At 38.3% G+C, this 13,475-nt stretch overlaps 1 protein-coding gene across 1 annotated transcript; it reads right to left on the bottom strand.

Moving 5' to 3' along the window:
• Nucleotides 1-2,744: 2,744 nt before the first annotated feature.
• On the bottom strand, nucleotides 2,745-9,028 carry guca1aa (guanylate cyclase activator 1Aa). The gene is made up of 4 exons (XM_083529079.1): nucleotides 8,229-9,028; nucleotides 6,516-6,665; nucleotides 4,829-4,922; nucleotides 2,745-4,273 (listed from the first exon to the last, which is right to left on the bottom strand). Exons 1-4 carry the CDS (start codon nucleotides 8,424-8,426, stop codon nucleotides 4,146-4,148), a joined length of 570 nt encoding a protein of 189 aa, XP_083385205.1. The 5' UTR covers nucleotides 8,427-9,028; the 3' UTR covers nucleotides 2,745-4,145.
• Between the last annotated feature and the right edge of the window lie 4,447 nt (nucleotides 9,029-13,475).

Here is a 13,475-nt window from a genome sequence, read left to right as displayed (position 1 = left end):
ATTCCTGCTGTGCAGAGCTGTCAATCCCCGAAATTAGATTTCCAGTTCATTACTGTCTAATCTCATTCATTTACAGCAAAATAAACACAGTCAGAAATTCTTACAAGATTAATAACAGTAATAATCTCTATTTGATGTTCCATAATTATCATATGGTTCTCCTACACTGGCAGAAAAAACTATATAATTATGTCTAATAAAAAAAGCACCCATGAGAAAAGGTGAGTATTTTTCTATAACAGAAATCACAGATGATTCTTAGTGAGGTGGTCTGATGTAGAGACACAAAAGCCCGCAAGTGAAACGTATTTCCAATCCACTGACTGCTTCTTCCTGCTACTCTGCTTTTTAGTTTCACTCTCTTCCCTTTTTTTTTTTTTTTTTTTTCAATATGAATAAAAAATAGACGGAAAATTAACAAACATGTCAAGGTTGATTTGAGTTTGACTTTTTTTGTGTAAATGATAAACATGAACAAGGAACTTTTCAGAACATCAACTGAAACGATATCTTATAAAGCACGAGTATTTTACCTCCTGCACCCGCATTCACCAATTAAATCTTGTTTTCTGGTAGAACATTCAGATTTGTACGTGGTTCTGTGAGGTGAAAACCTCATGCAAACATGGATCAGGAATCAGAGACGATGGAAATCACAATACTGATGACATTTGCGTAGAAGTGATGATAGCAGAGCTGAACAGTCTGGTCTGAACCGAACAGTCTGTCTCAGACTAGACAGTTCGGCTCAGACCAGATGGCTTAGAACAAACAGTCTGATCTAAGGTGTCTGGTCTGAGTTGAACAGTCTGGCCTAATAGGGCTTGTCTGAGCCAAGTCGTCTGGTCTAAGGTGTCTGGTCCGAGCTAAATCGTTTAGTCTTAGCTATCTGGTAAAAGTTGAGCAATCTGAACTGAGCTGAACCGTCTGGTATGAGCCAAGTCATCTGGTCAAAGGTGTCTGAGCTGAACCGCCTGGTCTTAGGTGTCTGGTATGAGCTGTGCCGTCTGAACTCAGCTGACCGGAGACATTTGGTTGTAATCTGTCAGGTCTGAGCTGAGATGAATCTGTGCCGAGCGGTCTAAGATGATCTGAGCTCTCTGGTCTGACCCAAGGTGAGCAGTCAGAGCTGTGCCCACTGGTCTGAAGCGAACCATCTGGATTAGCAGGCAATTACTCGCTCTGCACTTAAATCACTTCCTGTAAATCAGTAATCACTGTTCATCTGTTCCTTCAGAAGCTGGTTGTAGACTGATTTGTTGGGTGTGCAGATGTCTGACACAATGAAGGTGTTTGTGAAATCGTAAACTGGTTTTACACCACGCTGTTTTAAGATCAGTTCTCGTCACGCTGTGATCTACAGCAGGATAAGTTTTTCAGGTCAGATTATATCTCTAACCAGTAAGATAACGACTACGCCATCATTGTGCACATCCTCTGTCAGAGTGATCCTTTATCTTCATGAGCAGGTGAAGTAGTAGCTGTTGTAACACTCATCTATAAGGCTATAACATTCTTTTTTTTGTTTTTTGTTTTTATCATGAAATCTATTTATTATTCTCCAGTCAGACTCCGAAATATCCAGCAGAATCCAGATGTTGGTCATCTGGAACGTGGTGTTGCAACAGACCGAACCACACTTAAATACGTGAACATCGAGACATGATTCTAAATTGAACATGACTGTAAGATTCTTTAAAAGGAACGTAATTCAGAAATGTCCAACAGGTTCCAGTGCTAACTCAGACCTAGGACTTCACGCTGTTTCATCGATGGTACGAAGAGGTGAAGCTTCCTCAGCAAACATCTTCTCGTTAATTCCTCCATCGACTGTCGCCATAGAAACAGAATAGAAATCCAAAAGTGTTTACAAACTGACTCATCTCGTCTCACGTCCTATTATTAGCCCTGAGTTTTCCCACTTTCATCTCATCAACCCACCCTGATCTTTCACTAATATCACCTCAGCAGGAGTTCTGAAAGTTACAAAAAGAAAGAGCTTCAGTACTTTGTGCAGACGAACAGATGAAACCACACACCACATATTTCATATACTGTATTTATATATATTTTTTTTAGTGAAGAAACAAAAAGCACAAGCAGGTCAGCATGTGTTCTGTCTTTGTGTTGCACAAGGCACAATGCATTCGCGTTACACAAACCACCACAATATATTCAATTAAGCCGATTTATTATTATTATTGTTATTTTACCAATTTCTCCATTAATAAGTATTGTGTACATCTCATGGAAAGAACAACTGGCAGCAGGACACCTGCAAAATCTGATCTGAAATAATCTGTTAAAATTTTGCTAGCTAATTTTCCTTGTAAACATCAGCTAGCAACATGCTTGTTCTGATCACGACTGTTTACAATGTGAGTGCAGGTTTTGTGAAGTTAGTTTGGAAATTAAATGTTGAAATGAACTCCCTGTGGTGTCTGTAATTATGTAAATTTAATTATTATAGTTAGAGCAACTCGGTGTTCATTAAACATATCTGGAATCCAAACCTGCTAATCCCAGAGATGACCAATGACTCAAACACTTTTATTCCAAAAGCAGTCATTTTCTAATAAATATACACTTTGATGGTGAAATTATTGTGGACACCTTATATCCTACTTACTGTTGTGTCCCTATTTCCTGTTATAATAACCTCCACTCTTCTCGGAAGATGTTCCACTAGATTTTGAAGAGATTCATCTGATGTAGATGAGAAGTTGAGGAGGCTGCTTCACATCTTTACAAATGTAAACCAACTTAACTTTATTCCCAAATGTACAAATCTACCTCGAAAGTAATAATAATCAACATATATACATATAAAATACGAGTACAGAGCACATTTATCACTTTGTGACCGTTACATGTGCTGCGTTCTGCTACAGTTTTTAAGTGGAAGAACAGAATCCACATAGAATAAGCAAAAAAATGACAACTCATAACCGATAGGTCTGATATACGGTCAGCATGAAGACATTGCAACAGAACTATCAGGAACAAACATTTTCCTCAGATTTTTTGGTAAATCACTAAGAAATCGGCTAAAAGTCCGATCAATCTAGCTAGCATGCAGGTAGTTAATAGTTTATCTGGCTAAAGTAAGGATATGAAGAGTAAAAACTGGACAAATCTATGAGGAATATCAACATTTCCCTCAGTAGTGTTGGTGGAAAAACTAATAAATAACATGTGGCTGGAATTATCATTCATCTAGCTAGCATGTAGCTGTGAATTCATTTCTACAGTCTAAGTACAGAGGACTATGTGAAATATAAATATTTACCTCAGATATGTGATTAAAAAGACATAGTAAAGCTGAATTTTAGTTTTGCTAGCTAGCATGACAGTAGTAAATCATTTATATGAGAAAGTAAGGACATAGATTTACATTGTTCTTGCTCACTATCAAGAATATAAACATTTCTCTCAGAAGTGTTGGTAGATCATTAGGAAAAGACACTGTGTGCCTAAAATGATCATTTTGTCTAGCTAGCATGTAGCTGCTTATTCATTTCTACACAGTCTCAGTAAAATGTAATAATAAAACCAAGACCAATCCATTCAGAATAGGAAATTTTTCCTCAGATATGTGCTTAAAGCAGTAATAAAAGACTTTGTGAATCCTTAACTCGCATATTAAATCATTTATATGGCTATAAAAAGGTAAAGATACAACATTTATCTCAAAAGTGTTGCTAGTAAGAAATAAAAGCTAGTATATTACTGTAATAAGATTTAGCAGTGATGCTAAATGATAGCATGAAAGTTCCACCATTATGAAAAACAAGATTGTGAGCCCTACTGGTGACGTGACCGGAATGTACACTATTTATGAAATATTTCACTCTGATTAGTGACCATGTTAAAAACTAGCATAAATAACCGACTAGCTAGCTAGCCACAATGCTAGCAGTGTTGGATAGGAACCTGCATCAGGAGAACTTTAAAGGCGTTCTACTAACAGAAACAGCTGAAAGGATGTCAGAGGGTTGTGGAAAAGTGCTGAACTTCTAGAACTTTCTCTCTGCCTGCTTAACATTCATTTAATCAACCACCTGACTTTCACTCTACAGTTAACTGCTGAGAAGGAGTTCATCCTGAGGGAGCTTTTTCTCACACTTCTGTTGAGGTTCCAGCTCTTACACGCTGTTCCTGCGGTTGTGGATCATGGCCACAATGTGACTGAGGTCCAGACTTTTCATCATCACCTCCATGAACTCCTCATCTCGTCGTGCTCCTTCTACAAACTCCTCCAGCGATAGCTCACCTGTTCAGGAGAAGAACCTTGAATATTATTCATGAACCTCCCTTAGAACCAGAATATTTTGTCGTTAATTATAAAATAGGAATTAGGAAAAATTTGGAAATTTATTTATTAAAATTATTGGAACATCTGATCATATGACTTTCAAAGGGTTCCTGGGTTGTTCCTCTTGTAGAACATGGCAGTTTTGCAGTCAGAAAGAGTTCCAAGCAGAGCCCACATATGGAAGTTTATACATCCCATGAACTATTAAAGAGCATCTGAAACTTATAAGGGAGCCTTGAAGAAGCTCACATTAGAGTCCTCTCAGATAACGTTCCATGTTCAACCTTTTCATGGACCTTAAAACCCCTAAATATCCAACATGCCCTAAGGGAACAACTGAAACCCCTTTTTTGTAATTGTTTAGGCTTTTTAGCCTCCTAAACATGTTCTACCTGCAGGTCCCCAGCCTGATAAATAGATTCTACCAGAAACACTCCTGAAGGTAGATCTGAAGAGCTCATGAGTGAAGCTGTAACGTATTTGTGTGACTTTGTGTTCGAGTTTCTGACTCACCGTCACCATTCGCATCGATCCTCTCGAACACTCGGTTGGTGAACTCTTCTGCACTCATTTCCTGGGAATCACTGCCGTTAATGGCACGGATAGCCTGGTGTATACACACACACACACACACACACACACACACACACACACACACACACACACACACACACACACAGTAGATACATTTTGTAATAAATCATCCTATAGTAAATTTTTAGAAACATCATGTAATTATTTTGTATCTGTTTATTCTATTTTTAAAAATATTTTCAATATTATTCATTTTTCAGATCTTTTGACTATTTTCTATTTTTTTATACATTTTGGTAAAGATTTATACAAATTCAAATCAACTATTGAAAATTAAATTTTTTTGTAATAAAACATTTTTACTCAACATGCACATTTGGCGTAACATCAGAGACTCGGTTTTAGAAACAAACGACACAAATCATGACCTTAACCTTTATCTTAATCCTAATCCTGTCTCTCTCCATAATCCATAATCCATGAAGAGATGTTGGGAGTCTTTATAAAAAATAAATAAATAAATTAAATAAATAAATAAACAGAAATGAATAATAAAGAGATTGTGTGGTTTCGTATATGGCTATATTGCTGGATAGGAGTGAAAATAAATAGAAATGTATTTTTATTTAAATATTTATTTATTTCAAATCACTATATTTAATTGATTTATTAATTTTTTTATATTTAATCCATTATAACTTTAGAACTTTTACTGAAAAATTGTATGTGCAATGTAAAAAAAAAAAAAAGGTCATTATTATTAGTATTATTAGTGTTCTTCTTCTTATTAACCCCTCAGGACTGGACAGTGGAGGACATGCTCACATTCAGACCAGACGCTCGGGTTAAAGCCTGAAACAGGTCAGAACCAGTAACGGGTTACAGAAATATACCTGAGCAGCTGATATCAGGATACAGCCATCATAAGACACTTATAAACACTGAATACCACGACATAAAACACTGATTGGACATAAGTTTGTGGGCACCTGAGCACCTGATTGGTGTGTGGATCTTTCTGAACATTCCATTCCACACTGATTCCCCATTTACTGGTGTTATTCCCTTCACTCTTCTGGGAAGATGTTCCAATAGATTCATTCCACCACAAGGGGGTTAGTAAAGTCAAGATATAGGTTGAGGATTCCCAATGTTCCTAGATTACCAAGGTTCTTATATGCCCCAGGTCTTATTTTTCAGGGCACTACATTTTTCTATATTCCATGACTATGTATAAATGCCATCTTTGACCATGGTTCTGATATTCCCAGTGTTTTATATCTCCAGGGCTCATACATTTCAATGGTGCTATGTTCCCTGCATGTATGTAGTCCTAGAGTTCCTATATTCCGAAGATTTAAAATCTTCCTTATTATAATTTTTCAGTTTCACAAGGTTTTAAATTTGTCAGATTTGCCCAGGAGAACTTATACTTCCATATAGTCCTACAGTTCACATATTCTCACATGTCCAATATTCTTAGAGCTCCTGTTTTCCCACGGTTTCAGAATTCCTGTTTTTCCAGGGGGTCCAATATTCCTAGAGTTCCTGTTTTCCTATGGGTCTTATATTCCCAGGGGTCCTATATTCCTAAAGATTTCTAGATTTCCACAGATCTGATATTCCTAGAGTTCTTACAGCAGTTCCCGGGCCGCTGTATGTTTACCTTTATGATATTAAGCAGCTCGTGTCGGTCTATGCAGCCGTTGCCGTCCACGTCATAAAGTCTGAAGTACCAGCGTAGTTTGTGCTCCATTTTTCCTCTCATCACGAGACTCAGTGCCGCTACATACTCCATGAAGTCTATATAACCATCCTGTGAAATGTCACATGCAACGTGTCCAGATATCACACGAGAAACAAAACCAGAATAAAACATAACTGAGGCACATCACAAACTCCGGCTCTCTCACATGTCTAACTTCTACATCTGTAGTTACATCTAAGTTCTGAACACTGGTGTGTGTGTGTGTGTGTGTGTGTGTGTGTGTGTGTGTGTGTGTGTGTGTAAAGTTTTATTTTAGTGGCTCTATAGGAAAATGATTTGCATTGATTTATTGTAACTTTTCATGTGGGATGACACCCCACTGAAATGAACCTGAGTGATATCTTCAGCTACGTTTGAACCCTGCAGTGGAGACGCTGGTGTGACCTGCAGCAGGTCTGAGGTGTGACTGAACATAACCTATTTATAAAGGTCTCATCGGGCTTGTGTGTCTTTAACCTGAAGGTAATCTTCTAATCTGTGTGTTAGTATGACTCAGTGTAATCATGACTGACAGAGTCCGAGTGTAGCATCGTCATCATCATCATCAGAAAAGAAAAGAAAAGAAAAGAGAGCTCCTCCAAAGGTTCCTATATTCCTAGGTTTTATTAACCAGTGGTTCCTATATTCCTAGGTTTCTATATGTCCATATATATATATATATATATATATATATATATATATATATATATATATATATATATATATATATGTCTATACTTCCCAGGCCTTAAACCTCCCAGGGTTCCTCTCTTCTCATGGTCCTACATTCCCAGAGTTTTATATTCCCAAGATTTATACATCACCAGGTGCCTATAATTTCAGGATTCTACTTCCCCATGTTTGAAGGGTCCAATATTTTCAGGCCACAAACATGAACTCTCTTACTTTTGTCTTCAAATGTTTCTACATTCCAAGTCTTTCTCTGTTTTGAGGATTCCACAATCACCAGAGATTATATATATTTATAATTCATGGATTCTATTATCTCATGTTCCTATATTGACTTTATTTAGTGTCCCCAATGTTCTATTTACACAGCAGGCTTCTAAGCTTCCACGGTTCCTATAAACCCAGTGTTCCATATTCTAAAAGTTCCTATTTTTTTAGACTTCTGATTACTCAAGGTTCCTATATTCCTATTCCTAATCCTATTTTCCCAGGTCTCCAAGGGCATCCTCTTTATCCTGAATATTCCCACTTCCCACAATCCTATTTTTATATAGTAATATGTTTCTAAAGCTCTGCGAACTGATGCTCTCAGGGTCCTGAGTTCCCTGGATCTATTTTCTCAGGTTCTTCTTTTCCAAAAACTAAAAAACCTCTGTTCCCATGGTCCTATAAAGCATGTCTTACTTTTCCTAATTTAGGAAATATTACTGTATTCAACATATTTCTAGTTTCCATGATGCCATGGTTATAAGTTCTCCTAAATGAAATGTTCTCAAGGGTTGTTCTACATCCTCAAACAAAATTATGTAGTCACGTTCATTTCCACCTAAGTGAGTGTTTGATAAATGATCTTTGGTGACCCAGCCATGATTCCCTACATCACTATAACTTTAGTTCCTCTAGAACCCTTTTTTTGACAGTGTTCATGTGTCTGTCACTCACCTTGTTCATATCAAACGTGCGAAACATCTGTTCGATGTAAGCGTTGGCCTCTGGATCGAGACCCCTGAGTCCGAAGAACTGCTTAAACTCATGGAGCGTTAACTGACCTGAAGGACACTCTGTCATGAACTTCTTGTACCAGAGGTGCATCTCGACGGCCTGTAGGTCGTCCACGGTGCATCCTGTGGAGTTCCCCATGTCTGCAAGTGTGTGGAAGCCCAATCGATCCTCTGTGCAGGCGAGATCCTGCGGAGATCTTCGCGTCTCACAGATTCACGACTCGGGCGCTTGGAGAGGAGGCAGGAGCTTCACACGGCTTTTATACACGTCTCGGGTCAATGAGGAGAAGATGAAGGCGTCTAATCCAGCGCAGAATATAGTTATGAGGCTAAGACCGAGTCGGATTTTCTCCAGCTCACGTGTAAGTGTGTGTGTGTGTGTGTGTGAGAGATGTTCAGGGTCAGCAGTGACATTTACTGTGCATTCGTTCATAGTTACATTTTCTCTCTAAATAACACGTACTGAACTCACACGTGCTCTTCGTCTTGTTGTACGGTGAAGTCGCTTTTGACGAGCCGCAGTCCAGACGGACCTGCATGATGATGAAGTGTTGGAATAGGAGCCATGTAGGTTCAGGATTCCTTTCATTTTCTGGAACCTTCTCTGCTCCAAAACAACCCCAAACCATTAAACCTCCACCTCCATGTGTGAGTGTGTGGGTAAAGGAGTCTGATCACAAGTTCTTCTGGTGGACAAAAATGTCAGATTTGGACACCACAAAACTTCATCCACTCGCATCCATGTCACATTACTGTGTGTTTTTGCCTTTTACATGGAACAATGGTGTGTTTCCACACTTTAAACAGCGGCTGTGTATATAAAGATGTTCCATGAGATTTTGTGGAGATTCATTCAGCTATAAGGCTGTTGATAAAGTCAGGTACTGATGGAGGTGAGAAGATGAGGAGGTTCCTGGGCTGCAGACAGCATTCACATTCATCCCAAAGGTGTTCTATAGTGTTGGAGCTCTAGAGCAGGAGATCTTACACCAAATCCAAACCATGTAAAAGCAGATCTTCATGGTTCTGGCTTTGTGCACAGGGTTAGTGTCCTGCTGAAACAGGTTTGTGTCTCTGTGTTCAAGTGAAGAGAAAATTTCATGCTGCATCCAAAGACGTCTGAAAGAATTTTGTGCGTCAAAGTGGTTACAGATGATTTCATAAAAAACACTAAAACTCCGGTAGCTCCGCCACGTCTCTACTTTCATTTTCACTTTTTCTTTTGTATTTCTGAAAAAAATTCCTCACTTCTGTGTTTAGAGTTCTTCTTCTCATTCCTGCATCCTTTAACACGTGATATAAAACCACAGCACTGAGCTCAGAGACGCACTTCACATGAAGCCCATGTTCCTCATAGTTGTGTTGATCTATTATGATCTCAGATGTTAGACTCCAACTGACATTAGTCATAATCACACACTCTGGAGCTCATGATATTTGGTGTTTGTATCGTTTTAATGATTTATAATCACACGCTTGGCGTCACCCAGATGAGGATGGGTTCCCTCAAGGTTTCTCGCTCAAACCATCTAAGGGAGTTTTTATTGCTCCAGGTCGCCCCATGCTGCTCATCAGGGGTAAATACACAATTCACGTAATCACTTTTTGTTCTATAATTCTTACATTCTGTAAAGCTGCTTTGAGACAATGTCCATTATAAACCTGAAATGAATTAAGGGCCTCGCTCGGGGGCCCAGGAGTGGCCGCCAGGTGTGGCTGGGATTTGAACTCATGACCTTCAGATCCAAACTCAAATGTCTTAACCGCTAAGCTACAACCTACACATGTCAACTACAATACATACAAAATATATTTACATATATATGATATATTCCTTTAATTATTTATTATACAGATGTTTAAAAGTGGCCACATTAAAGCATAATACAGATTCATATTTATTAATATGTGACATTTCAATCATTTTTGGACATTTTGGATGTTTTTTACACTCGTATTGATCGGAAAATAAAATTAATAGGAATTAATAATAAATTTAATTCCCCAAAAAAAAAGGAATAAAATGAAAAGAAAGTTTTATGATAATAATATATAATGGTTATGTATTTCAGTCTACATAAAAGGGAATGATTACAAAAAATAAGTACAAATGGTTACATACAAGAACAACTTTCCCAAATGAGAAATTTCAGTCCTGAAGAAAAATTTGGATTAAATGTTTGTAAGATGTTCAACGTCTTTATATAAAAAAAAAAGTTTTATGTCCAGACCTCACTCCGAGTCCGACTCTTTCCCTGACCGGATCTCCACAGCGATCCCGGTGCATCTCCGGCTCAGCCTGCTCAGGCTCCTGTGTAAGGAGTCGAACAGAGACGCTACACATCTCACGGAGATCGTCGTCCACCTGATGGCCTCCATAAACCAACCTGCGGAGCGAGACGTGAAACTCACAAACACCGCCATGTAGTGGGCGAGCAGGAGGAGGCTGCGAGTCAGCTGCCTGGCGTACTGGACCATCAGGTTCACTCTGCAGTCCAGACCTCGCATCCGGCTGGGGTTCATGATGACCGTCGCAGGATGATCAGTACAAGGATGCGGTTAATGTGCCGTAAGAACGGATCCTTCAAAGATCAAAAGGACTAAAGAAAGCTGGAGCAGAGGGTCATAGGTGTCGCGATGAGAGAGAAGACGTTGTGGGTCTGCTGACGGGTTGCTTTGTGGTTCATCTGTGGGTGTGATGTCTTCAAATGACTTCTTCCTGTGATCCTTAACAGTTAAATAAGTTGGAAAATAAAATGCTATGAGAATCTTTTTCCTAACATCTCTCGTCACGGGTTTGCAGGCGATCGCTCTCCGTCTCGTCTTTATTCTGTGGATGTTTTTCCGTCCACTTCGTGTTTGTTCATTAGCAGTTGCACTTCGTGGACGTTAACGCTGACACTTCCTTTTAGCTCGTGGTTAGAATTCGCAAACACTTTCTGTGCGGTTTGCGTTCAGTTTCCTGAAACTTCTTTGTGACTTCATTTTCCTAAATGAATTACGAGGGCCTTGTTCAAGGGCCCAACACTGGCAGCTTTGTGGAGCTTCCAATCCACAGTCCAATCCCTTAATCACTGAGCTTCCACTTGATGCTCTGTTTTGGGCTTTTACATTTGATCATTTATTGACGCTCCCTTGCTGTTTTTCTTCACTTTGCAGGCGTAATCTTTCTGCTGTTTCAGGTTTTTATCTGTAATCAATTACAGTTACACTTTTTAAACATTCCTTTGTTGCTTCCATTTACAGTTAAACTGTGTGGTTTATTGGTTTTAGGTGTTTTAACTCGAGCAGGCTAATTGCTTGAGTTTTTCAAGATGTTTGACGACGTGAGGTTGTAATTTGTTGACTTTCTCGTACTTTTTCCTCTCAGATTTGGTTCGTAGATCTTTTCCCTGTAGATGTCTTCTTGCTAGAACTTAACTACAGGTTTATTTTTTGTCATTTGGAGATGCTTCTTTGCCTTTTCATTTCAGGTTTGAGGCTGTAATTTGTAGACGCTCTCTCGCCCTCTCATCTCTTTTCTCTGGGTTGTGGTTCTGTATTAATAGAACCAGTGAGACTTTCAGCATCTTCAGCTGGGATCACTTGCTTTTCATTCTGGTGAAATAAAAAACAGGGACAGTCTTTAGATATATAATGTCTGTGATGAACAAGTTTATCCAAGTAATAAAAAAAAAGACAGAATAAGAAAAGAATAATCAGATCAATGGGAATAATAACATGATAATAGGATGAGAAGATTAATAGAAAAATATATATGAAATTTATTTTAAAGCAAAAATAAAATAAGGATAATCACAGCTCAGCAAAAACATACCTTTTCCATTCAGATACAGAACAGGAGAAGAAGGAGGCGGGGCCAATCATGAAGCATCCTGAAAACAAAATGAAAGGAGAAACACAGACATTAGTATATCATTTTTTGTAATACTACATAATTAACCTGTGTAAACTAAATGTACACTAACACTATACAGATTCGGGGTTGTACGTTTGTAGACGCTCCCTGGTGGGTTATTTATTTTTCAGATCTCTGGTTCTAGCTTGTTGAGGTTTTGTGTTACCTTTATATTTGTAGTTGTCATTTGAAGTTTCCTCAACACATTGTTTTAGGTTTGAAGTTGTTATTGTTCTTATAAGTTGTAACTTATAGACAAATCGGATAATAGACGAAGACTCTTTATTTCAAGTTTGAGGTTATAATTTGTAGACACTTTGTTTCAGGGATGAGGTTGTAACATATAGATGCGCCCTCCCTTCTTCGTTTTAGGTTTAATCTGTAAACTAAAATGTTTTAGATGTGAGGTTATAATTTGTGCACGTTTCCTCTGCTCTTAATCTCAGATTTTATTTTGTAACTTATAAACATTCCCTCCCTTCTTCTTTTCAAGTTTGAGGTTGTAATTTGTAGACGATCTCTCTTTTCATTTCAGGTTTGGGTTGTAATTTGCAGATGCCCCCTCGCCTATTCTTTGCAGGTTTTGGGTTGTTATTTGTAGATCCTCCCCTGCCTCTTCTTTCAGGTATGAAACTGTACCTTATAAATGATCCCTGTCCTCTTCTTTTCAGATTTGAGGTTGTAATTTGCAGACTCTCCCTCCCCTCTTCATTTCAGATTTAAGTTATTAATATGTAGATGCTTTCTCGACTCTTCAGTTTAGATTTAAGGATGGAACTTATAAACACTCTCTCCCTTCTTTGTTTCAGTTTTAAGATTGTAGTTTGTAGATGCTCTCGTCCCCCTCTTCTCAGATTTAAGGATGTAATATGAAGATGCACTCTCACCAAATTTCAGACTGTAAGATATATACACCCCCCCCCCCTTTGATTTAAGTTTATAATTTGTAGGCATAAATGTTTCAGATTAGAGGTTGTAATTTGCAGACAGTCGCTCCACCTGTTCTTTTAAGGTTTGCGGTTGCAACATATAGATGCGCTGCCCCGTTTTTGTTTCAGGTTTATAATTTGTAGACACTCCCTCACCTCTTGTTATCAGACTGTAATTTAGACACTTCCTCCTCTTTTAGATTCAGGTTTGTATTTTGTAGACATAACTGTTTTTTTTTTAATTGAGTTTCTAATTGGTAGACGTTCCCTCCCTTCTTTGATTTTATTTTACTTTTTAAGTTATAATATTTAGATGCGCCTTCGCTTCACGTTTGAGGATGGAAGTTGTAGATGATCGCGC

The sequence above is a fragment of the Silurus aristotelis genome (genome assembly GCF_946808225.1).
Source record: "Silurus aristotelis genome assembly, chromosome: 24".
NCBI classification, from domain to species: Eukaryota; Metazoa; Chordata; class Actinopteri; order Siluriformes; family Siluridae; genus Silurus; species Silurus aristotelis.
This window is presented reverse-complemented; position numbering and strand designations above follow the sequence as displayed.